The 25,782-nt window shown below is 49.3% G+C and overlaps 1 protein-coding gene across 1 annotated transcript; it reads right to left on the bottom strand.

Moving 5' to 3' along the window:
• Positions 1 to 4,766: 4,766 nt before the first annotated feature.
• LOC122394558 (transducin-like enhancer protein 4) lies at positions 4,767 to 25,293 on the bottom strand (the record flags this gene model as incomplete). Its single annotated transcript, XM_043391515.1, has 10 exons — positions 4,767 to 6,875; positions 7,201 to 7,824; positions 8,127 to 8,376; positions 11,963 to 12,024; positions 16,091 to 16,197; positions 21,086 to 21,237; positions 21,708 to 21,835; positions 22,781 to 22,879; positions 24,673 to 24,701; positions 25,180 to 25,293. Coding segments are annotated over 10 exons (1,673 nt in total), but the record flags the coding sequence as incomplete, so codon positions are not given.
• Between the last annotated feature and the right edge of the window lie 489 nt (positions 25,294 to 25,782).

The raw sequence follows: 25,782 nt of genomic DNA, 5'->3' as shown, positions 1-25,782 counted from the left end.
AGTCCACTCGATCAAATCCATCAGGGGTGACTTTTCTACGTCAGCAGCAGCTACACGCCGGTTTTTTCGTTCGTTCTGTCCGATTGTATGCCCTTCCGGAGCCTGTTGATTGAACATATCTCGTCCAAAACTCCGTACTTCACTCACGAACCACGAACCGGTAGACCGGAAACTATCGAGTACCAAGACGGAAACCATCGAACCTCGCCAATGACTGGATGACCATGTCCCGCGCTGACCCGCTCACCGTAAATCTCTCCACTGGAGGTGGCCGGTCTCTAACGAAAACAAACGACCATCAGACCGGCCTCTGGACCGTCGGCAGCAAAAACAAATGGCTCTGGCCGCACAAAAACGCCTCGGGCTGGCTCCACCGAGCAGCGGGCCGGCTCGACGATCTGGCGAGGCCTCGAGCGCCGCGAGCGCCGCGAGAACGACCGTCACGCTCCATCCTTATTACACGGGCCGGCTGATTCGAAAATTGCCGCTGCGTGCACCAGTAAAAAGGCCATTATTCCGGCTATTGTGCGTGGGAAGCGAGCATCGACGGACGCCTGTGACGGCAGTGGTGGCGCGCCCGTGGCTGTTGTGGCGCGGTGGTGGTTGTGGCGCGGTTGTGGCGTCTGTGGCGCACTACCGCAGACCGCGGCGATGCGTGGTGCCACCCTGACGGTTCCAGCCGGAGACGCGTCTCCCCGCCCGATGTCGGGAGGGAGGGGCAGAATAAGTAATCAATCGGACAGGACATGACCCAGGACACGTGCAGGGCAGTCGACCTGCCACCTGGCGGTTGGCGGGAGCAGCTCATCGATCTGAGAGCGTGGCTCAGCGCGGTACTCTAGCCGGAAACCGTCGCCCCCTCACCACGCCGGCGCGGTCCCCTGCCTCTTACCCCAGCTCCCCCCCTCCCCGTCACCCGGCCCAGACTAGTCAGCTGACCCTATTATAAATCATGTCCTCCCTGGGGTCCTCAGCTCCATTCCGAATCATTTCACGCGGACCGTGTTGTGTGGCCTGCCCCACGTGGGGTGCACCGGGCAGCCCTCTCATTGGTCGGCGCTCACCCAATCAGCGCTCGGAGTTTTTGTTCCGCCCGACGAGCCGGCCTGAAAAGAAATAGTGCTCGACGGGGCGCTGAGAGGTTAATGTTATTATGGCATACACGTTGGGACCGACTCTAAAGTCCAATTAGCAATGTATTTTGATGGCCGCTGTATCTATTCTATTGAATGACTGGCGCGGAGCGCTGCGGCCCCAAAAGCCCGGGGAGGAGCTAGAAGGTCAGCCGGCCCGCTCGAAACGCTCCGACAATGCCCGGCGCCGGCGCCCCCTTCGTTCGTGATTCATGGTCGTCAGATCGGGCGCTCACGGCGTGGCGCGCCGCTCCTCGCCTCCTTTCACCCGCCGCGCGCCACAAACGCCGCCGCTGCGTCAGCTGATTGGAGAAGCGATCGCGGCGCAGGCGGCGCGATGTGGCGATTGAGGCGTGTTGAACCGCCGGGAACGTCGCCGCCATTCCGGAGTGGTTACCGCTGTGCGGGCGACCGGAGAGCAGCCGCCGTAAAAAGGCCGACCGAGGCCTGTTCAGAGGAGATACGTGGGGCATTCCACGTCAAATCAAACACCGAAATCCGTCATCCCCTTCGATTTTTCTGAAAATTTGTAGGCAGACTGGGCATGGTTCAAAACTGAGTTACGTATAATATTTTCAAAATTTGATAACGTATCGCTGAGATATAGGTCATCGAATATAGCGAAAAATGCCACACATCAATTTTTTAAATGGCTATAACTCTGGTTCCTTTTCTGGTATCAAAATGATATTAACAGGGTCTTATAGGCAATTGATAAGGCTTTGATTTTTAATTATAAAATTAAATTGAAGTGACCTTGAAATGCATTTGACCTTGAATTAAAACAGAAAAATTTAAATAGCAAAAAACACGTCCCCTTCGATTTGGGTAATTTTTACATATTATGTCCGTCACAATGTTCCTAACCATCTGTGAAAAAATTGGAGTGGGCCATTCATAACTTTCGCGGCAAACGCCGTTTTCATGCATCAACATCACGCAACCGCGCGTGACCTTGAAAGACAGAGTCAAGACATGCTTGCTTGTGTACACTTTCTGAAATGAATGATTGCTGATTAGCGATATCCCAAACTCTGCGAGAATGGAAATGCATAGTCATCGTAGTCAAGCATTCACGTTCCATAGTAAAAGTGTCTCAGGCAAACGGTATTTTGCGGTGAATTTTGAGCCGTGTGGAAATGCATCATGAAGTAAATTCAACGAAAACATTATCACGCTACGATATTTTCACGTCTTTTGATCTCCACTATACGAAAGAACATACATTTTTTAGTATGTATGGGGAATTTCTAGTTAATCCAATAATAAATATGGCAGTTAGAGGCCTGCTAAGAGTAACATGTCGCCGGCTGAGGCGGGCTCGGCCGATGCGGGAAACGCAGCAATCACAATTTTGTGTTTACACGTTCATATTTCAATTGTTTACCAACCGATTTTCAAAATTTTTTCGCCATAAGATTGCCTGTACATTTCTTAGTCTTCTCACAAAATTTGACGCGAATCGAAGGTAATCAGCGGTAGGGAGCGCGATGTAAAGACGGAACCGTTCCGTTCCGTCCCGGCACAGTCTACAATTCAGGCGGCGTGTAGCGGTCGGCGCCGGCTGCCGAGCCGCCGCGTTGCTGCGGCGACAGGATGTTCACTTTACACCGCTATTACTAGAACAGTTGTGAACCGATTTTCTTATTGCTTGCACGATGAGATGCCCAATTCAATTCTTGACAGGTAGCCATAATTAATTTCGCATTAATCTTATGAGATATTGGCGAAAAACAGGAGGGGTGGGCGAAATTTGTTCTTCCCCCTCCACTGCGCGTGCTAACATACGTTTGCATATGTGCAATTTTCTTCAAAACTTATGAATGGCCCACTCTAATTTTTTCACAGGTTGTTAAGAATATAGTAGGCAATAAAATATATGAAAATGAGCCAAATCGAAGGTGACGTGTTTTTTGCTATTTCAATATTTGTGCTTAAGAACAGAGTTAAGCAAATTTCAAGGTCATATATTTAAGTTAGTGCAGTTCTAAACAAATGCTTAAGAAATTACCTAAACAGTAAGGTTTATTTCATTCAAATCAAACAAGTACAACCAAAGTTATGGTCGTTCAAAAATATAAAGATGCAACATTTTGTAAAAATTTGATGCCCTATATTTAGAAGACCTGTGGTCAGAATGTGCAAAAAACATCAATGTAATGTCCGGAGCCACACAGGAACTCGCTCACAAATTTATAATGAAATCGCTGATGGTAAGGTGCAAAACAGCCGATTTTTGTTCGATTTGACGTGGAATGCCCCACGTGGCGCCGCCGCCGGAGTGGCCGTGGCTGCTGTGGCGGCTGTGGTGGCGGTGGTGGCGGCGTGTGGGTCTCAGCGGTGACACTGGGACCGTCCAATGGTCCTCGTGGTCTCGGCGGTCCCGGCAGTGGCGCCACCTCGGCGGTCGCCACCCCGGTAATCGGGGCCTCTGCAGACGCCACCAGGGACCGCCGGCGGCGCTTCCGCCGCGGGGCCGTTGGCGCTCCTCCCTCCCCTCTCTCCCTCCCTCCCTCTCTCTTACCCGACCCCTCCCGCTGGCCTACCCGCTCTCCTGAACGAACCCTCCATCTGCCAAGTTTTGCGTAGATACACCCGGCTAGATTCCCAATTTCCTCTCCTCCATTCGTTTACGATTCAGGCAGAGACCCCACGTGGGTTTATCGGAAGATGTTAGGCGAACTCCCATTGGCTCTCCTGACAGCCAATCGGTGCAACCCACGTGGGGTGGTCAACCAATGAGCTGCCTCGCTTTTGGTAACACCCACGTGGGCCGTGTAAGTCAACAAAATAAATAGCATTTTGCGCAAATACACCCAAAAAGATGGTTGCACGCAACCAATCAATGGCTGTTGGTCGCGTCAGCTCGTCTGACCGGCCCGGTTCGCTCTGGTATTGATCGGCTGGAGACGGTGGTCGGTGGCCCGGCCCGGCCGCGAACAAAGGATTGTCGCTGACAGCTCGAGCCACTCGGAGCGCTGGCCCAGTCAGTTCGCCGAGACTGCCTGTTTGGCCGCTGCTGGCCGCAGCTCTGCAAACTCAACCAGACCATCAAAAGAAACCTTTTACCAATTCAAAGCAGCCGGCACTGGGCGGCCCGAGCTCCATTTGGACTGACGGGCACGTGCCTGTGAATTTCCGGCCTAACCGCCGGCCGGCCCGCCGGCGCTGCCCCGCCTGCCGTATCGATTGTGTAGCGACGGCGGACGACTGAGGGCGGCTTATAATTACTGGCCCGGGGTGTGATTCGATTTGTGATTGGTTATCCGTGCTCATGCACCCAGTCACAGAGTGAAGCAATCGAGCCGAATGAGCGCTAATACAGGAACAACCCCTATGACCCACGTGTGATGAGTTCTAATCTTCAGAGACGGGTCCGCGGTAGGTATTTGAAGCTGGTGCCACCGATGACCCGTGACATTCTCCCCCCCCCCCCCCCCAACCCCCGTCTGGGACGCCTCAGCACAATCCGAGTCCCTCACGTCTGAATGAAGATTGTGTTCTCGGGAGCCTCGAGCGCGATCGGCGCGGCGCGCCAGGATCGTCTCCGGTGCTCCGAATTCCCCACCATCGCTCATCCATCGCCCGCCATCGCCCGCCATCGCCTGCGTTCAGCGCGGAAAACGCCCGGCGTTGTGGTGTGTCTCCGTTTTATTGGCACCGACCAGTCGCGGCTGGCAGCCGCCAGCGACACATCTAAAATAACATCAACAATCTGCGGGCGGGGGGTGCCAGGACCAGGGGGCGGGAGGGGAGGGTATATTTACCGACCAACCGCCGGAGGGGAGGAGGAGGATGGGAGAGGAGAGAGGAGGGGGGCGACCGCTCGGCAAATGACAATGGCAGCTGGCGTCCTCTATGCAAAGTGGAGGTAACAGACGACCGTCGGTCTTGCTTCTCGGGCTATTTACAGGACGCGGTAATGAACGCTCTCAATTAGTGATGCGACGGTTTTGAATGAATGAAAATAATGCAGTAATGAGGGACCATTCAGATCATTGGCGTCGCACTAGATCGTGGGGATTAATTAACAAAAAATGGCACCTTTTGTAAACGTTTCACCTGATGAAAACTTGTTGCTGAATAAAACGCGATTGATCAGCATTGTTGCTAAATCTGGAGGTAATTCGTGGAGGTAATTTGGAGGAAGGTATTATATGCATTGTTACGACGGGACTACAGCTGAAAAAAAACGATATTACCTACCCTCTGTAAATATTGCCAAACCAAATGGCAAGTACATACCTTGTCAGTTTCAGTACCTTTACAACCCCAGTTTCTGCATAGCCGTGGCTATGCTTCTGCAGAAGAACACAACAAAAAATAAACCATAATTTTCCAGCAAGTTCTTTGACAAATCCAAAAAGGTGATATGAGATGCTGCAAGGGGGCACAAGCAAACTTCTCCAAGCTCAAAAGAGACACCTTGGAATTCGTTTCAATATCGGCTGCTTTTCTATACTATTTGAAGGAATCTTTAGCAGTTTTGTTCAGCAACTTCAATAATTTCAAACACTGCGAGGTCCATTGGGCAAAGGGCACAGCTCCAAATGACTCTCGCAGCCGACAGTACTTAATGCTGCATCAATATTATGTTCCTCGCATTTCCGCCAACATCGACGCTCAGAATGTTTCCATCAGCATCACAAGGAACTGCTTTATAAAGCTAATGTACCACTCCTTTTCAATGACGCCGTAATGCATGTGATGCTGCCGCGTTTGCAGTTTTCGAGAACGCGAATAGCGAAGGTACGACTCTTTTGGGCAGACTTGCTTACTTTATACGGAGCCATCGCTCTATGGTATCTAATGCCACTGCAGAGAGGGACCGAATCAGCTGCTGCTCAACGCGGCGATTGATCGGGTTTGTACTGTTTCTACGATCACCACTTCTGAGAGAGGGGGTGCTGGGCTGGGGAGACGGGGAGAGAAGGACGGACAAGGGCACACTGAACTACATCCACAGACACGCATACAGTTCCGCCGCACACGGACACGAGCTCGTAACAAAAATCGGGATGCGATCTTTGACTGTTAATCGATCCGGCATATGCGCTCAGTTTCGGTGTGCTTTGGAACAAGTTAGAAGACTCACTTGCCACGCGTTTTAGCCCGTGCTCTGCACACACTTGGGTACACGCGCGGACAAGCAGCAGTCACCTAGTGTATGTATGTGAAATCGGCCAGTCTTTGTACCGAGTCGGCTCCATGACCTGACCACAGTGCCAATCGCAAAATGGCGGCACCGTTCACACACAGAGTAGCGACTAAAATTGACTCGGCCACACCAGGCCCCACCCTTCACACACCACACACACACAGCGACGCACCGATCATTGTCGAGAAAGGTAAATAACGAGAAATGTCTCCCAACGCACGTGCACGTGCGATACACGCGTACACGTATACCACACATAGTATACACGCCCGCAAACGCACACACTCGCACATATACCGAGAAATCGCCGCGACGCCGCGACACCAGCACACAAAAATAGGACGTATTTTGATTCGAATCCCTTCCCGGTGAGAATTGTACATATACGTCCTGACTAGAGTGAAGACCAGGCTCGCGCATTATCACTTATGAGGTTCGCCGCTCGGCCACCAGAGGCGCTGTCGGCGGCGATTGTCTTAGTATATCACTTCGTAGACGGTGGCCTTCTTGTCTCCGGAGCCGGTGACGATGAACTTATCGTCGGCGGAAATGTCGCAGCTCAACACCGACGACGACTCCTTCGACTGGGAAAGCGAGTCAGAATTATAATTAGATAAAATAAATAATTAAAAGGAAATGCTTAATGAAGAATGATTTCATAACTGTCTAGATTTAGTCGTCCTTGTATTATTGATAACCTAGAGAAACTTCAAACAAAACTAACTGGCTGACGTTTCCTAGGACTTGTGGTGGCTCGACAAAGTTATTGTTTTATTCAAGAAGCGAACACATCATTAAATTTATAATAATCGACACATGGCAGCCACTTTTAATCGTATCAGTCAGCTCATGTCGTCTTCGTGTGGCGTGCGCAGCGCATGCAAAATTAGTAATGACCACCACACATACCTGGAATATTGATGCGCCATAGGGCGTCCTCCAGGCGTTGAGCAGGTTGTCCTTGCCGGTGGAGACGAACCACTTGCCGCACTGAGCGAACTTGAGCGAGAGCACGCAGCTCTCGTGCAGGTGCAGCTGGTACTTGTCGGGCTTGTTGACGTGCAGCACCTCGACGTTGGAGCTCTCCATGCCGACGGCCAGCCACTCGCCGGTCGGACAGAAGCCCAGCGAGAAGATCTGAGAGCTGAAGTCGTGCTGCTGCAGCTGGCGACCTTCGCGCAGGTCCCACGAGCGCACCGTGTTGTCCAGACCGCCCGTCCACAGCTTGTTGCCGTCGGACGAGATGTCAATGCACGAGGCGCCGTCCGTGTGCCCCTGGAACTGGCGCACCAGCTGCTGGTTGTGCAGGTCCCAGACGGCGATGTTGCCGTCGCTGCAGCAGCTGAAGCACACCTTCGAGTCGGGAGAGATGGCCAGCGCGTAGCACGCCGGCGCAGATGAGGGCAGCTCGCACTTGATTCGGGGAGTCGGCCCGGCCAGGTCCCAGATACTGAGAGTGCTGGCCTCGCCGCCAACCATCAGAGTTCGACCGTCCGGTAGGAGCTTCACCGAACGGATGTAGTTATCCCGCTGCTGGAGACGAGAAACAGTGGCAACGTTCTACCGTCAGCGCTGTACAACTCGTATGTCTCAGCAACAGGGTGTCAGGCATCAGCTAAAGGTAACTTCAGATGCGCTGCTGTTAGAAGTTTGGCAGCGATTTGACTTTTTCAACAACAAATAAGATAAATGTTTATGCAACGTTCGAAGCCAAGGTACTTTTCAGTATGAGGTATTCCACAGTAAAATATACCTCTGTTTTTTTTTGTTGTTGTAAATGAAATACGGAATGTGTTTCACTTTTTCCCATCTGCGACATAGGTTATCGTACTCACCAAGCAATCGAGCTGCGAGACGGGCGTCTTGGCGTTGGACTGTCCGATGTCCCAGACCTTGACGCAGCCCTTGCCGCCCGTGTAGACGAACTTGGTGGGGTTGGAGATGGTGACTGCGCACACCACCTCTCCGTGACTGAGCGTGTTCATCTGGCGCGCGTGGCGCGGGATGCCGGGGCCCAGCAGGGCGTCCGTGGGAAACGGCACGGGCATCATCTGACCGTCCGCCGACACATGGAAACTGTACGCCCTGAGGGAGGGAAACGGGAAACAGACTGTCAGCACGGCAGAGTAAAGGAAACGCGGTGTGAAAAATGGCAGAGTAAAAAGGGAAATGGAGGCGGGGGAGTAGGATTTGTAAAAAGAATGGAAATTAATAACTACAGGGCAGGGAGAGATGAATAGAAGCAGGTCCTGATCGGATGAATAGAGGGGAGCGAATGGATATTCTTTGATAGATGGACATGGAACGAATCAACGCATGAATGAAATAAATCGAAAAGATTCAAATCGAAACAAGTTTTCAAACGGTTTGAAAGAAGACGACACTGAATAATGGCTGCGAGAGGCTGAAGCTTGCCGATATAAAAAGCACAAATGAGAGTATCTGTTATTAAAAACCTATCATATGTATACATTTCAGAATGACCATTAACTATGACTAGCTTGGTATTGTTCTTATTCATTGGGACAGCCATCCATTTCCGGAGCCATCATCGCTCACTGCCTCATTCGATTCGCTCGCGCTTCATATCACCTAAATCACCGAATTATACGCCGGTCGGCCAAAACCTGTGCCACTAAAGTCTCACTAATTAGCTCGATGTGAGTCACCCTGGAGCTTACAATGAGCACCACGAGCAGCCTCAAGGAGCGGCGTAAATGGAAAAGTTTAGTTCAGGTTTTCCCACAACCCCGCTCTCTTCCGTTCGACGATTAGTAATTTAGCGATTATGAACAGATACAAATATGCACGCATTGTTAACGATTTCTGGTATGTACGTACCATAAGTAGGTATATAGTTGTAGGTTCGTTCTTATGTGCATCAAATCGAACTTTCGGATTCCTTTTTGGTTTGCAGCGAAAGAGAAAAAAGTAGTAAATATATCACTGAATCGCCATAAATCCATTCACTCCATTCACAGAAGTGTTCTTTTGCTAGTTTCTTTGCCCCAGTTATCACTGTAACTCAGGATCATGTGTCCCATCGTCCGCTCTATTTCCGGCTTATCGCCACAAAAAGTTCATCATTAGCGTAAGCACGGCCCTCCCGTCCACAGAGAATTCCTCGCGTGTCAACAGCCTGACGCCGGTGCGCCAAGCGCCCTCCGGATATTTCCGTCAGTGACGTCATAGGGACACGCCTGTGACGTCACAGGAGCGTTCAGCCGAGACGAGAATGGCGCATCTGAGGCGAGACGAGCCGGCGGTTCATCCCCGGAGGGGTATTAGTGAAAGGAGACCACGATACACAGACTTGGGAAATTGAAATCAAATTACATGGCTTGGGGCGGGATAGAAGGATTGCTTAAAATTATTTAGATCAGCCGGAAAGCAGGAAAAATAAGATTCGATCAGCTAAGTAGTTTCCTGGCTCGATCTTATAGTAGGTTTTAAGTCGTACCTATGCCTATCACAACGCCAAACATACAGGGTGATTTTTTTACTTGTTAAAAGGTAATGAGGTCTAGTGGGGTTAAAATGCAAATATATCTTCAAAATTATATACCAGGATGAAAAGCATGCTGGGACATTTTGATTTCATGCGGACACGATGCGAAGGAACGTCCATCGTGTATTTTACTTGTGCTTGAAGTTACCGACACGAATCAGCCCGCCTGAGCACGTGTTGAACAGCACCATGGACTCCCATACTCATTAGGCGGACTGAAAAGGCTCCTATCGCCCATTTTCAGCTCTGCCAGATATTTCCACTGTTTTCTTGTTATATCTGCCATAGCTGGGCCCAAAAACTAGAAGTTTAGGGAGGGCAGGTCGAGGATTTTGATACTGGCGGCCCTGATGGTGTCTGATTCGCTGTTTTTTATTTCTCCCTGAAGACTGATTCTTCAAAAGCTGCTCATACGCCAGATGGACTGTTTGAAGGTTATTTATGACTACAAGCTTGTTCATGCGTTATTTAACGTCTTTCTGAGGTATCTCCTTGATCATCGTATGCTTCGAACTGCCTCAATGCTTCAAAATCATCGTTTTGTGTCGTTCCTTACTGAACGGCGGTGGACCATGCGTGCCCGATTGGTGGGACATTTTCAGGCTCCATTGGGGCCGAGGCCGTCGGTCAAAAGGGACAAATGATGACACCATACAAAATGTCCCAGATTTATCTATCACGTGCATTGCTTTTTTGCACGCGATTTTTCGATTTAGGGACCACCATTGACGTTTACTTTTTAACAGTTAAAAAAATCACCCTTGTAGTGCACAGCCTAAAACCAAACCCCAACAACCAGTCAGTAAACAGCCTGACAAACAACAGTCAACGATAATACATCCTACCAGCTATCCAACCTCCCTGGCAACACGGTAAGTTACTCAGAAGACAGATTAGCTGGCCAAGAATCCACCCCGTGCCAACCCATCAGCCTCCCCCTGTCACCGACTGCGCCATTCGTCGACCTATCTGGCGACGGAGCAGCCAATCCGGCGCACCTACAGACAGCCGACGGCAAATGTGGCGCGGTGACCGCCCGGAACGCCCCAGGCACCATGGACAACATGGCCTGGCTGGTCGGACCGATTGGATTGGTGCTCAGGAAGCTGGGGTCAGTAGCGAGGGAGAGAGGGAGAGAGGGAGAGGGAGGAGAGGAGAGGGAGAGGAAGGGAGATGGGGAGGAAAGAGAAGGAGATGGAGAGGGAGAGGGAGAGGGAGAGAGAGGAGAGGGAGAGGGAGGGAGGAGGAGGGAGAGGGAGGGAGAGAGAGGGAGAGGGGAGGGAGAGAGAGAAGAGAGAAAACAAGAGAGAGAGAGAGGGAGAGGGAGAGGAAAGAGAAAGGGAGATGGAAAGTGAGAGTGAGAGGCACAGACATTAGACATACTCGTGCAAACACTCAGACAAACAGACAGACAGACAGACAGACAGACAGACAGACAGACAGACAGACAGACACACAGACGACACAAACTGAGGGCGGTACGTGGGGCTGACAGGGGGTGTGCCCCCCGACGACACCGTCACCGTCCCCAGTGCCCCGCGGCGCCCGGTCTTGGCACATTCTCGGCTCATTCTTTGGGCATCAGTCCAACTGTCTGATTGGGCACGCTCGAGATGCCAGGACGACTATTGGCTGCTCATCGACTCCCACCGCAGTTAACGAGCAGGTGCTCGGAGAGTTTTTGCTACTTATTTGGGGCTGCGTTTATCAATTACAATCAGCAACGGTCTCCAGAGTAATGACAGGGTGTTCGACTTTTTCAATTATGTTAGTATGATGCATGCTGCTTGGAACGGTCTGTTCGCTAGTTTGCATTATAGTTATCATATATGATGGATGATTTTCGATTAAAGCATATGTATGCGTCAAGCAAACTCCCAAGAATAATGGCGCAGGTAAAAGGTTGTCATACCATGGCACTGAGTTTTATCGCATTTTCTTTGTAATCTTATTCTAAATTGATATATTCGCAGTTAGACTAGCGAAGAAGGACTGTTGTCACGTCTTGCAAGGGTAGAAAAGAAGTCATCAACAAATCAGCAATAAATTCAATGCAAAACCAATTACCAACCACAGAAATCGTGTCAGTGAGATGATGGCTGTATGACGTACGTACGTACTTACAATGGATTGCTGTAGGATATGGGATAAGAGCACACTTACGGCTTTCCTCCCGGTATGTTGCCGCTTAGACCCGCTCCTCTTGCGTGGAAATTGAGATCATTCTGAAAACAAAGAAACATTTGTGATTTTTTTTCCATCTATGATCGTCCATGAATGCGGGGAAGCCTGTGCGGGAAAGCGTGGCAACTTGCTGTCAATAAAACGTGTTATCTTATACACATATTAGAGTTCTGTGATTGCCATCCGCGGTGAAAATTAATATATAGTTGGGGACAAAAAGAGCATAGATCGATAAAGAAGATGCAAGTTAAAGGCAAAGATTACGTACACTGAATTGCGCTTATTCTTTGCTGTGAAACCATTCATAAGAAGTTGCATGCAGCCAACATGTTCTAAAAATAAAACTAATCACATAGCAATGATCAATGCCTATTTTGGTGTTAGAGCTATGCAGGGAGGCATGGCATTACGCCGTGGAGAGCTCTCATAACGAGTCGCGGAAATGGGTGGCGCTACTCCAACCGTGTGATGCCACTGGCAGTCAGCTTTGCTTGATGAGCAAATTATACATCATCGCCGCACATTAACGACTGGAGGGGTTATAAACCGGTGCCTGCTATGCTACCAAGTCCCACCCACAGCCGAGCGGATAGAACGAGCCGGCCAACCGTTCCACGCCGACTACAAATCACCTAATGACAGCCCATCAGCCGCTGGGAACCGGTGGCTCTCTCTAACTCTGACACACACGGGCCGCATTACAAACCGTCATCAGAGCGGCGGCGCACGGTTCATGGCAGTGGGTAGAGCGTGAACCCGGCTCAGTTCCCTAGTGAACCGGTCTGAATCAGGCGCGGCCCATTGACGGCTCATGGGCTCGGAAAATGACCGGACTTTGGTGGTTTGTGACTGCATGATTGCGGTTATGAACAAGGCATATCTGTCTATCTAGCATTGCTGCAAAGCTGACTTTAGGCAAGGGCAACTTATAAGCACAATAACATTATTTTTGGAAACGGAACTAAAATCTCTTGAAGCGTATTTTGTAATTTGTTTTGCTCTTAAGGCCACATACAAATCTAAAGCAAATCTCAAATGAAATTAATACACTTAACTCTCGCCCGCACATGGGGGGGGGGTTGCCACCCCCCCCCCCAGGTAGTCTCTCTGCTCTGCACTCAACATTTGTAGAGCTAGAGAGCTGATTTTTCGTATAGCTGCTCCTCTATCCTTTCTTGATGTCCACTGAAAATTTCAAGTTTCTGTGGTTTTTGGTTTCGGCGATATGACCTTGTTTTTCAAGTCATGTTATGACCCAAATGGCCAATTCTCAACATCTTGCGTTGGCTATGGGCCTTGTGAGCTTTTGACACCTTGATTTCGGCCTTTTTTGCCAGTCTTACTTCCAACCTATCATGGAACATGTTGTTCGACGATGTACAGATGTAAAGGTCAAGGTCAAGGTCAACCTAGGTCATCTAAGATAATTGCGTTTTAGGCAAGCGGAAATTACCTTTTGTGAAGTTTTTTTTTACTGCATTTTTGGTAAAAGCTTCTCAGATCATGATTTCATGTAATATGGACACATAAACAATCGGTGCACACATCATATCACACGGACATACAAACACATATAATTGACCTTGACCTAACTTGACCTGAAATGACCTCAGCAGCAAAAACCTGGTCGGGTAGTGACAAAGAGGTTCTAGCTGGCTTGGCACCAGAAAACGGCATCGTCATCGGTATATGATAATCAGCGCACTTGATATCCAACGGTGACCCAAACAGCAACATTTTTTAGTTTGACCTGACCTGGAAGGTCAATGACTGACCTGAGAAGGTAAAACTGGGTATCATTGGATTTGTCTCTTCCCAAAGAATCTTTTTGTCTTTACCGCTAAGCTCTATCTCTAAGCTCTAAGGGTGGCACCCCCCCCCCCCATGTGCGTTCTAGGATGGGAAAATGGCATGTGCGAGCGAGGGTTAATGGTATTTGCAATACGTTTGATGCTTCCATTGGAAATGCGATATGCTATTTTACGTTGCACAGCACGGAAGCTAAATGGTCACTCTAATAAGACCTGAAGAGAGCTCTATGTATTTGCTCTTCCATTTACGGCAAATGCAACATGTACCGACCTTCTATCCAATTTAACCAAACAACAAGACCCAGGAGTCCGTGCGATATGTCGCTGCCCATGGCCGGCTCTGGTTGACATTTCGGAGCGGATCTGCCTGCTTGCTGGCCCCCGGGGGTATTGCCAGGCGAACGAACAACTTCCTATCCGAACAGCTCGTCTGAATTGTCCCGGCTATTAGGGTCGGGGTGAGCTCCAAACAGAGCGAGAGAAGTCGCAGAGACAGGTTAGAGAGAGAGAGAGAGAGAGGAGAGAGAGAAGAGAGAGAGAGAGAGGAGAAGAGAGAGAGAGAGAGAGAGAGAGAGTCAGAAAGAGAGACAGAGACGGGGAGAGAGAGACAGAGAGACAGAGACAGATAGACAGATAGACAGAGAGACAGAAAGAGAGAGACAGAATGAAGAAAGAGAGCAAGAAAGAAGAAGAAAGAAAGAAGAAAGAAAGAAAGAAAGAAAGAAAGAAGAAAGAAAGAAAGAAAGAAAGAAAGAAAGAAAGAAAGAAAGAAGAAAGAGAAAAGAAAGAAAGAAAGAAGGGAGAAAGGATAGTGGATGTGGGAGTGCGATATAAGCAACGTTTGTTATTACAGTAGAATAGCACAGAAGAGCACAGAAGAAGGTGATGATATAATCCATCGGTGTGAAAAGAGTGGAAATCCCTGGTGCTGGAGACTGGAGGTACGAATAGTACTGGGACATGAGATAGAGGGACGGACCATCCGTTGAGCAGAGGGGCCATGGTGTGTCAGAGCGAGAGGAGACAGCAGGTCGCCGGGTCGCTCCAACTGCTCCCTGGAGTGGGCCCGACGATGGCTGGCCGGCTCCGGCCGCCCAAATTGAATTAGCCCGCCGGATTGGATGTAGCTGCGCACCCTTCACCCGGCTGGGAGGAGGGGAGGGGAGGGGGTAAACGGTAGACAGAGTCCACCAGAGGTAGATATATATGTCGAAGGATGGAGCTGGTTGATGCAATGCAGGGGCCAGTCATGGTGGCTTATTACTATCTGCGACAAAAACTCTGACTTCTTATCTTCATTTCAATAGTTCAGCGACGAGCTGCCGAATAGCTGAGTATAGTCGACTACAGAATGATGTTCCACTCCTCAGAAGCTATCAATTGACCGGAGCGCTAAGTTGTGCCGTTATCACGCAATTAAGCGTGTCGATTGTGAGCATTGGGACAAAGCTATAATTTGTGAACTCAGCCCGTGTGATGCGGCACAGCCTACCACTCCAGGCAAATAATTGCCTGTGAAAAGTGGAACATCATTCTGTAGTCGACTATACATAACAAAACGACAAGTAAGTAATAAGACGAGTTATTTTAAGCAAATTGACATTTCCCTTCATGGCCCAAATCCATTTAACAAAACACTGAAAGCAGCGGTTATCCGTCACGACTTCCCGCGCCGCCGGGCCATGCGGCACAGTATCACGCAGGCGTCTACTGCTGCTGCCACCTATGAGCAGGATTGTGAACCTACACGCGTTCAGCGGCACAGTCTACATTCAGGCGCTTTTCACACTGCCATCTAGGGGCGGATTTGATAAGTGCGCCGCAAGCGCTTCTTTGGAAATTGGAACCGATACTTGCATTGATGACACACACGAGTCTCTCTTTCGGCGTGTGTGTCATCAGCGTGGCCGTCAATGACACACACGCCGCTCACTCGGGAGCTCTGAAATCACGGATTACAAGATTCTACTCGCGTATTCTGTGATCCGCGCTGGAGTGGAATGTGCAGGCTATGCTGTCCCCACATGATGTCCTTTTATTGCTGGCAGATGTCACGCATTCACTGAACCACTTTAAGATGATGTTGACATCGCACTAAGCTGCCCAGCTACATCCATAAAGAAGTACCTAAATAAGGATATCACACGTTCTTACTTGCCCCGTTCCCATCTCGCTAGGGAAAAATCTACCTAAAGTTTGCGCGGTAGGCGCCGGCGGCAACAACCCGTGTGTCTAAGTCCGGGGGAGGGGGGGGGGCGACACGAAGGATCAAGGGACGACAGGTTGCAGTACTCACGTTTGCGCGGTAGGCGCTGGCGGCGGCCGCTGCTCCGTGGGGGGCCAAGTTGTACGGTTCAGAGGTGGCCGCCGCTGATCCGGGCAGGTTGAACGGTCCGAACGGACCTGAGAACAAGTAGCAAAATTACGAGACCGCTGTGATCATAGAGTTACTGGAAGCGCCGTGATCATAAAGTTAGTGGAAGATAGTATGGCACTTTGCCACTCATCTACGAGTATCAGATAATGCCACTAAATATCAGCCCAGCACGATACGGTATAATTGCTAATTATCAGTGAAGTAAGGTTCAGGGACCAGCATCCCACTAGACCACCACTTAACTTTCATGTCAGTAATTAAGCGGGAATGGTGACGAGTTTATTCCATGAAACATGTCCATCTTAATTAGCGAGGTCCCATCGCTGAGCGACTCATTCAGACGCTATTACCGCGTAAGAGCTGTCGCCTCAGCCACTGGGGTCACTGGGACCCGCCAGGGGTCAGCAGGGGTCAGCTAGGTCACAGAGGTCAGCCGGCCGGCCGCACCCGGCGCCCGGGGCGCAGACAACTGCCGCCGACTGTGCTGCCCCCGTGACCTCGCGCTGCGCCCGGTGACACCGTGTTCGCTGAGTGAAGCGGTCACTTCCTGCCCCTGGGGCGGCGCCGCGGGCCGACATATTTGGCCGCGACAGAAGATTGTCGGCGACAGGCTGCTCGTTCGCTAGTCATCGTGGTTCCTGGGACGTCTGATCAGGGCGAGTTGGGATCAATATTCAATATATAATTGACAATTTTAGTGGCTGCCGTGGTGCCGTTGCGATATCGGTCAGGCCGCTGGCTTTGTGAATAGTACAAATGACGAATTTACAGATGTGGGTGGCATTAATGTGTCATTGCCTTGTGTGTCATTGTACGGAAACACAGGCTGCCATTCGTGCTTAACCCGGCACCGCCTGGGCTATTTCCGTACCCACGACAGCCTGGGGGGGGGGGGTCGGATCCGACCCCCCCCCCTGTTATCTCGAGAACCAATGGTCGTATCGAGCCCCGCGAGGCGGCGTTCGAAAGGTCTCTACGAGACCTTCCCAAAGCACTCTTAAGATTTTAAGATTGAGGTCAACTTTCGGGTCAAGGTCAGGTCAAAGGTCAAATTCAGGGGTTTTGCATGATTAGGCTTACGGACAGCGGAATCGATAGCTGCTGCTCGAAACTCACCAAAAATGACCTCAAAGGCCTAGTGAAGGTACCATGTGCGTATAGGGGTCATACTAAGTACGGATCAAGGTCAGGTCAGGTCACGAAAGGTCACGGTTTTCAATTTCTGCTACATGGGCGTGCGACACATGTTTTATGGCTTATTTTTCACGCCGAATCCGATGGTAATGGTTATATGTGACCCCAAGTCACTGTGCTGGTGATAAGTGTGCATTGAAAGCATAAAAAATCGTTTATACCCTACATAACTAAAGGAGGGCTAAGAAAAAAAGTCAATTTTTCAACTTTTTATTTTTGACATAGAAATACACTTTTCTAGACGAGCTTTGTCCCAGGAATCTAGTGGTGCCATTTGTTTTCACATGCGATGTTCAGAAGTGCCTCTAATTCACGAAAATGCTTATGACGTCACCATGCCCTATGCATGTTGGAGCTATTTTTTACAATTTGGGGGTCAAAAGTCAAGATAGAAAGTTGAAATTTGGGGCATCTAATGTTCTAATAGAGCTCTACAACATATATTCCGGTTTTTTGGAAATTCCCAAAATTTTGGATTTTATTAGCTGTTTTCCAAGAAATGTGGTTTTTTGAATTTTTAGGGGTGAAAAACGCATTTTATGGAAAATCCGAGATAGCCATTTTAAAGAACTCGTTGAGCTGCGTCTTTTCATGTCCTTAATTTGCAATTTGCTTTAAACCCTGATTTTTGGCGATTTTTTTAAACATTTACCACTTTTTGACTAAAAACGCCATGTAGTTACATCACTAAAATCGATATATCTCAAAAAAATTTGGAAATTTCTTCTCAAAAATTGCACAGGAGACGTCAAATTGATGGGGAAGAAGGTATGCCAAGTTTCAAGTAGATAGCGAAAGTGGTTCATGAGTTTTAAAGAAAAACGGAGGGGGGGGGGGTCGTATCCGACCCCCCCTCCCAGGCGGTCGCGGGTTAACTAGCAGCTGTGTAAGTGTTTCTGCTAGGACTGCAATGCAATGCAAATGTTTATCCTACCTTTGTGGATAAGCGTTATAAAGCATATAAACTTATTGTCATGTGTCAGTAGCTATACTGTGATAAGTTGACACTAAACGGCACCGTTTTATCATCATCTCTAGCCTGTCTCCAATGCCTCCAATGTACCCAGTGGCACCACAGATCTCGGCTAGTGGTCTGGCAGTTAATTTCGGCGCGTCGAGCCCCAGCGAACAGCGCTGATTTCAGGTCAGCCAGCCAATACTGTGGAGTACGAGCCACTCAGGTCTGTCAGCTGACATCGGATGGCAGGAGCGTCGCGGCCGCAGGCCGGTTGCCATGACAACGTCCATAATTTGGGTGCGTGGATTATGAGAGGGTTGAGTGCAGGGGGATGTCACTACTTTGCTTCGCCATATTGGTTGAGTGTGTTCCTTGCACTATTTACTCAACTCTTTGTTGACATTAATAGTAATGAGTTCATATACGTGATATTAAATACTTGGGTGAATATTTAACTTACCAACTTCATAACCTACCAGGAATTTGGTAGTGGGCGTCAAGCCTGCCCTTAAGCAGTTTTGCACGCAAATACAACAGTTTGGTACTTAAAATAGTGATGTTAAATAGCTGAACACTTCAGTTTGAACTTCAACTTTGTCCGGTATTGAGCGGCTAAGGCAAAGTTTGCAATCGCCAGCCATGCAATCAGCATACTCCTTAAACAAATTGACATTGCAGTTGCAGTGGCCATTGCAGCCTTGTGCAGTCCATTAGTGTCACCACTCCGGACTAGCTGGCTTTAGACACGTCATCGCGCCTGGGGAGGGGGGGGGGGGGTAGCAGGGGTGGCTAACCATTTGCGACACGCAACACAACTGTAACCAAGTCACCGCTCATTAACGATAACATTAACGCGGTGGGCTAATGGTCCATTCGTGGAGCGTAATGGCGTCTAATGGGAAACAGGCGGAAGGAGCGCGGCAACAACGTTAAGCGTGGAACTTGGCCTGGTTAGACGGCACAAAGCCTTGCTTCCACGTCAATGCATCACAATAAAAGCACAAAGTTCCGGAGCCAATTCAGTGATGACATTTCGGGGATCCCTCATGTCATGGATTCTACCCAGCGTGAAATAGAGCAGTGAACTAATTCCTTAGTTTGAGGACCTTGGGACCGCCTGCATTTGTCAGCGAGTGGGTTTAGGTGTGAAATTAACTGTCCCAGAGGGCATGTAGGAAACGTTAGATGCAAGAGCTCTTGAACGGATGGGCTGGTGTTTCGGCTTCCCTGTCAGCGTATATGGGACAATGGGGTGGCCATGAGTGCTGCTCAAAGACCGGTCCCAATGGATCATTTCCATGTGTTCTGCTCGTAAAGTGAGCTGTTACATGTGAATAAAGGAATAGCCTACTATGACAGCCAAATTAGGTTGAAATTATAACATATTTTAGTTATAAATTGCAACACTGATGCCAAATCACTTATCACTCAACGAAGTGAATCGGTGTCAGAAAACAAGCCTGGTTTTGTTTTGTCCAATAGCGTGCATAATGCATATGTTGAACAAACATTTCTCCTCCGTAGCCTTAATTACTGCCATCATGGTAATGTGTGTACTCCGCAATTCCAGCACAGCAATTTAAGCAAGACGCAACTGAAGCAATAAACATGGAACTCGCCTCTTTAAGCGGCCAGTTCAATACGCTCACTCGCCGGGGTTATGCTAGGGGTTGGAGTTGGGGGGGGGGGCAGTGAACCCGTGTTTGCGTGCGAGTGTTGCCGTGCCACTGCACATACGGCCGATCATTATGTGACTTATGCAGCCGTAACTGCGAGTAAACTCGCTGTAAATTACCGCTCCACTTCCCTGACATCGTGGACGGCGTGCTCTTGCGACTGCATACGGCCGCTCCACACGAGTGCCTCACTAAATCATTTAATCTGAGCGGGCCAGTGGTATTGGCAAATGCAGGCCTTCATTTCTCATGCGCTCCATTCGGCAGTGCCGGAGTGGGCAGTCATAGGAGGTGTCTGATCAAGTATTCAGCGACTAGGGTCTGCAGTAATTGTGAGCTCAGAACTTTGTCTGAGGTACATGGAACTATGAATTAAATAGTATGGCGCGCGCATAACGTCACGACAGTTTTGACAAGTGCAGTATTATGAATAATGTGCAGCAATGGGCTACGTTCAAATATGATTATGCAGGTTAGTCCATAACTAATTTCCTGTCACTCCCACCGGTGAATAGCACGTCTACAAATGAGATACCTTTGTCCAACGGATGTGAAATGCTGACACACCAACACGATTTAGAGATGTCCGAGTCCATGCAAATTGAGGGAATTTATGGACTATGTTAGCATGCAGCTACATATCTTACGGCAACTGGTAACAGTACAGGGATGACTTTATCCACGCTAGTTCATAATACACATACGAGTAAACATCATTGGCGTATGTAGTCTTCTCCTTTCGTGAAATGGGTTTGTAACACACTCAAAGCACGATCGCCTTTTCATGGATGTCTCGTAAAAATGAAATGAAACTGACAAACTCATCGCATCATTGCATGTTACTATGGTGGCTACTCATGGATCACTGGATTTATCAAGCCCTAGGTTATCCACAGCCCTAACCAGGAGATCATCCGACCAAAACGAATCCTGAACATGTAGGTGAATGCATCCAAAGCACATCCCTGCGATTGCGCTCTTCCATCCACTAGTCTGTAAACTGACAAGTAAGTTCTTACTTGACCTGTGCCCTGACCTATGACCCGCCCTGTGACTTGCTCTGTGACCGCCCGTACCCTGACCCACCTATGGGCGGCGCCTTGCCGACCGGCTTTCCGTTGACCAGACTGGCGGCGGGGGCCACTCCAGTGGAGGCGGAGGAGTTGGGGGTGGTCGGCTTGTCCTCCATCTTCCTCATCGAGGGAGTGCTGGCGTTGGAGGACGTGCCGCTGTGGGGGCTGCAGAGAGACAGGGGGGGGGGAGACACACGTTGTTATTAGGAGTGCTCAGCAGGACTGTTCTCCGAGTGTTGATAGTCAGGACATCTTCACTTAAACAAATATCAAACACGTTAGGAATCTCTAACATGGTGTTTGACTAATCAAGGGTGTTGACGAATTCCTCAAAGCATAATGCACACGAAGCGTTGATAACTTCACAGGACATCGTGTTTGGCATTTATCAGATCAACGATTCGAAATTGAGAGAGAGAGAGAGAGAGAGAGAGAGAGAGAGAGAGAGAGAGAGAGAGAGAGGGAGAGAGAGAGAGAGAAGAGAGAGAGAGAGAGAGCATGTGCTGCAATAAAAATAGGTACCCTAACAGAGACTGTTTATTGAAAAACACAATGATAAGGGAAGCATTTCGAAGCTAACAAAAAGGCAAAACATTCTCGTGTCAATGCCTCAGTGCTGCCACCTAGTGACTGACCTCTGAGGCTCTCGTTTGGGGTGCAGCCGCTCGAGGCCGTTCTCTTTGGGTGACGTCACACCCCCACTGGTGGCGTCATTGGCGTCATCCACCACCAGGTCAAGGTCACTCTTATCGCCCTCGCTGCCCTGCGGGGGAAAGGTCACACAGGTTACATCAGGCAAGGGCATGTTGCGAAGAAGGAAGTGCCTAAAAATAATAAGATAACTTGTCAAATATGAGGTTCCGGGTTATACTAAAAATAGGAAGGTATGTTACCACTGTGAACCATAACTTTGATTTTGCAGACTGACTTCAAAATATCTGCTTTACGCTGGTTAATATATTCATCACCGAAATAACCCACCGAGTTTGCGCCTGGCTAGCACTCAAAGTTTTCAAAGATGACTGACGGCGCCCATTCTCAAACCCTCGAACTCTGTGAGTGCCCACTTCATAAATGCTCCAATGTGGCGTATTGTTATCGCCTGTCTTTGTTTGACGTTCATGGGTCACAGTCGCTGCACCATATACGACCTTTGACAAACCATTCATCACATATCCTGGTCGTTTTATGGACATCCTCGAAGACCCATAAGTCCGGCTATATGTCCGTGATTTATGGCGCGTTTGCCGACCCCGGCCAGGCGGCGGTGTCTGTTTGGATTTGTTCAGGGCGCGAAGTGAGGGCCGATTAGATAGTCACCCACTATCGCCTCTGTTTGGCGTGTAAAGACAGGTAGATTTTAAAGCGGGTAGATAAGTGTAGTGGTTCCAGGGGTGACATGCGGTGAAATTGGTCCGGCCAGGGCGGTGTGGTGAGCGGCAATCGACCACCTGTCGATAATGGTAAACAAACGACCAGCGCCAGCGACGAGAAACATGCATGAAGGTCTAAGAATCGGGAGAAAAAAAAGTTTCGTTTTATCTCGTATTTCCTCTCTATGCTTTCTCTGGGCTCCTCGAATTCCTACCAGTTGCATAACACATGTCTGATTCAAAACGTTATAGGGAATAAGCTACATAATGCGTATGTTTTATGGTGCCACCCGTATGTTGGTATTTTTATGATTATTGCTCGCAGTTCTACTTACCTCGGTTTTCTCTTCTTTCTTCATGCGTTTGTTGTCTGTCTCTGGGCTGCGATTACGATGGTACTTATCCCGCGTGGCCGGAGACACTGAAGGATTTCTCTGCAAAGCACAAATAACGTATGACGGATTAGACATGCTACGCACATTTGGTAGCTAATCCATGCCTAAATAGTCGACTAGGACCGTTTTTAAAAGCTTTCTAAGAGCCTCTAAGAACGTAGATTTTGTTAAGCTAAAGCATCTCTTTGTTTTTGGCTTGGTTAAAACGGCTTTCAACTCCAACACAGGCTGTGACAAGTTCAGACCATCACCCGTCCCTGGTATTGCGGTTAGTTTGCGTCGCTGCCCATAGATAGTGCTGGTGAGGCCACCGGGACGCGTAGCACGTCTGGGTGTGTATTATGGTCCCATATGCCGACACAAAGGACTCGAGGCGAGGAGCTACTCATCGGTAAAAGCGAGGGTGCGATGTAGGCCACTGAACTTGATAAAAGTGTGTTAAGTTTCGATTGTTGATACCACATCCACTAGCATTGCATCAGCAACAATTATGTTAAAAGAAATTCCAGCAATTGTTTGCGGGTGGGTGGGTATCTGTAACAAATAAAAAGTATCTACCCAAGTAAACCATGGAATTGTCTACAATCCTTACTCGCGGAGTCGTTCCATCAAAGACTTAATCTCCCAGCGACCTTTTACTTTCACCCCACACCCCTCGTTAATTTGTGCATCGGCAGCGGGTTTTCCGGGCACCCCAGCGTTCTTGATCTCCATACCGAGTCGCACTCTTACTGAGCCCGAGCCTTACCACCGCCGGCCACGTAATTGAATCATGTCCCGAGCGCGGTGGGTGTGTTATTGATGACTGCTCCGCATGAGGGATGCCGTACGATTAACGCACGATCCGCGCTCAATGGATTAATACGGAGCGGCCATTAGAGGCTGCCAGCGCCCGCGGCGCGGCGCGCGGCATTTGTGGCGCAGCGGGGTGCGTCACGCTCGCCGCATCCGCTGTGGCGGCGAACACGGCGCGCGCGGCGGGGAGCGGCGCGAAGTGTGCCCGAGACGCGGCGGAGATGAGGCCAGCAAATCATACTGGACCGTGTGTTTATTGATGCATGGCGTCGCGGCGGGACGTCTGAGAGGAATGGACCGGGAGGGAATCGAGGGATGAAGATTGGATTCCGCTCGGAGATAGAGGCTAGCCGCCGAATAGATGACGGTTATGGATTGGCTGAGGCCCCATATTGAGAATTGCCATATTCTTGGCACGAACGTAACAGTCGCCAAGGGAAACGGGCTATGTGTCGAGACTAAAAATGGCTGCATAGCTCCTTCCCAGCAACACACAGCAATTCCACACAGCGAGCCTCATCCCGCAAATAACCTTTCCTGCTGCAGAATGCCATCTATCTCTTTTCGTTCGTTCATTGCGAGATCATTCTCGTCAGGCCCTATACCCACAAGGTATGTGAGAATAAGCAAACCACAAACCGTGGATTCAGGACGATCGCTCTCACTTTCTTGAAATAATTGACACCACATAACATTCCAGTCAAGAACACTCCAGTGCAATGTTCGTAGAACCTTCTTGAGCTTAAAAATAATGGAAGAATGCCTGGCATTCGCTAGTTCGGAAGGCATTTATAACTGAGGATTCCCTTAGCGTGAATTTGTTTCGAATCGAGATAAAACAAATGGATAATGATAATGGAATGATAAAACACAACAGCCTCTGTGATGCTGATTGTGTTTGAACGGTTTTCATAGACTTCCTCTTCCGTATCATTTCACACGAGAAAAACACCCAGCCCGAAAAAATAAAACTCAATGAACACAAAATAGAGCTAAACCGAAACAAGCAACCCCACAATTACCATGAAGGCACTTACGTTTTTGTCATCTGAATTCAGCCCACCACCTGCCGACAAAAACCGAGGCTGGTGTCAGACTCACTTTCAAGGTCACAGGGACGGGTACACACATCAGTCACAGGCTGTAACTCAGCCCAACACTTGTGGCGCTTCTGTTGTGACGAATCCGACGCGTCACACACGCCGCGTCACGGTCGCTGGCGCCGCAGTTATCTTGAAGCAAGATGACAGTGACGGCGTACCAGTCATAAAGGTTATCATAAAGATTATGGAGTGAGTCGGGTCAGCTGGTTGGGATGGATATGGGACACCCCCTGCGTTTTAATGACACACACTAGAGAGATCGTTTGTCGGGACATTGAAAATGCATCGAGTGAAGGCTCATCTATGCATAAATTTATAACATATATCATTTTACATTCTTTTAGACCCGTCTTATCCCGCATAGGCATAAGCTTAGTAAACTTGTCATCATCACTGTATGGTCTCATGTGACGCCTGAGCCAGTGGCGCTGCCACGCCCACCTGTCACTGTGGAAGAGGTCTTTGTCTCGTCCCGACTGCTGTCCTGCTTCGGGTTGGAGAGGGCCGCTGGGTGACCTGCCTGACCTCCTGCCAGGCCGGTCAGACCCAGGAGACCTGCGGCAAACCGTCACCAGGGGTCATAAGGAGTTACCAGGGGTTATAAGGGGTCACAAGGGGTCACAGGGGGTCATCAGGGTCCCCAGGGATAACTAGACCTACATACACATAGGTATGACGACCCTTAGAAGGGTTCACTAAAACCTTAGGCTACCAGGGATCACCAGGGTCATCAAAGTTCACAAAGGTCACCAAGAGTCAGTACAGACTGGAGGAAAAATCAGGACACAACACTTTAACATCACTGTTCCCAGCTCTCACACACTAACGAGCGTATATTATTGATTGTGACGGTAGTGGTCGTAACGGAAGTTTATCGAAACAGCGTGGGAACAGTTTCCAGTCATCAGAGGGCGGGGTTAATCTGTGTGACCTGGGTTTCACATGGCCACAGGGTGATCAAATTTCACCTGTCACAATCGTTCTAGAAAGGGCGATCAGGATTCAAACAAATGTGTCAAATTGTTTTCAATAGGAAAAATCAGT

The sequence above is a fragment of the Amphibalanus amphitrite genome, unplaced genomic scaffold (genome assembly GCF_019059575.1).
Source record: "Amphibalanus amphitrite isolate SeventyFive unplaced genomic scaffold, NRLGWU_Aamphi_draft 000599F_arrow, whole genome shotgun sequence".
In the NCBI taxonomy this organism is placed as follows: Eukaryota; Metazoa; Arthropoda; class Thecostraca; order Balanomorpha; family Balanidae; genus Amphibalanus; species Amphibalanus amphitrite.
Note: the sequence above shows the minus strand (reverse complement) of the source record. Positions and strands in the feature narration are given on the sequence as shown.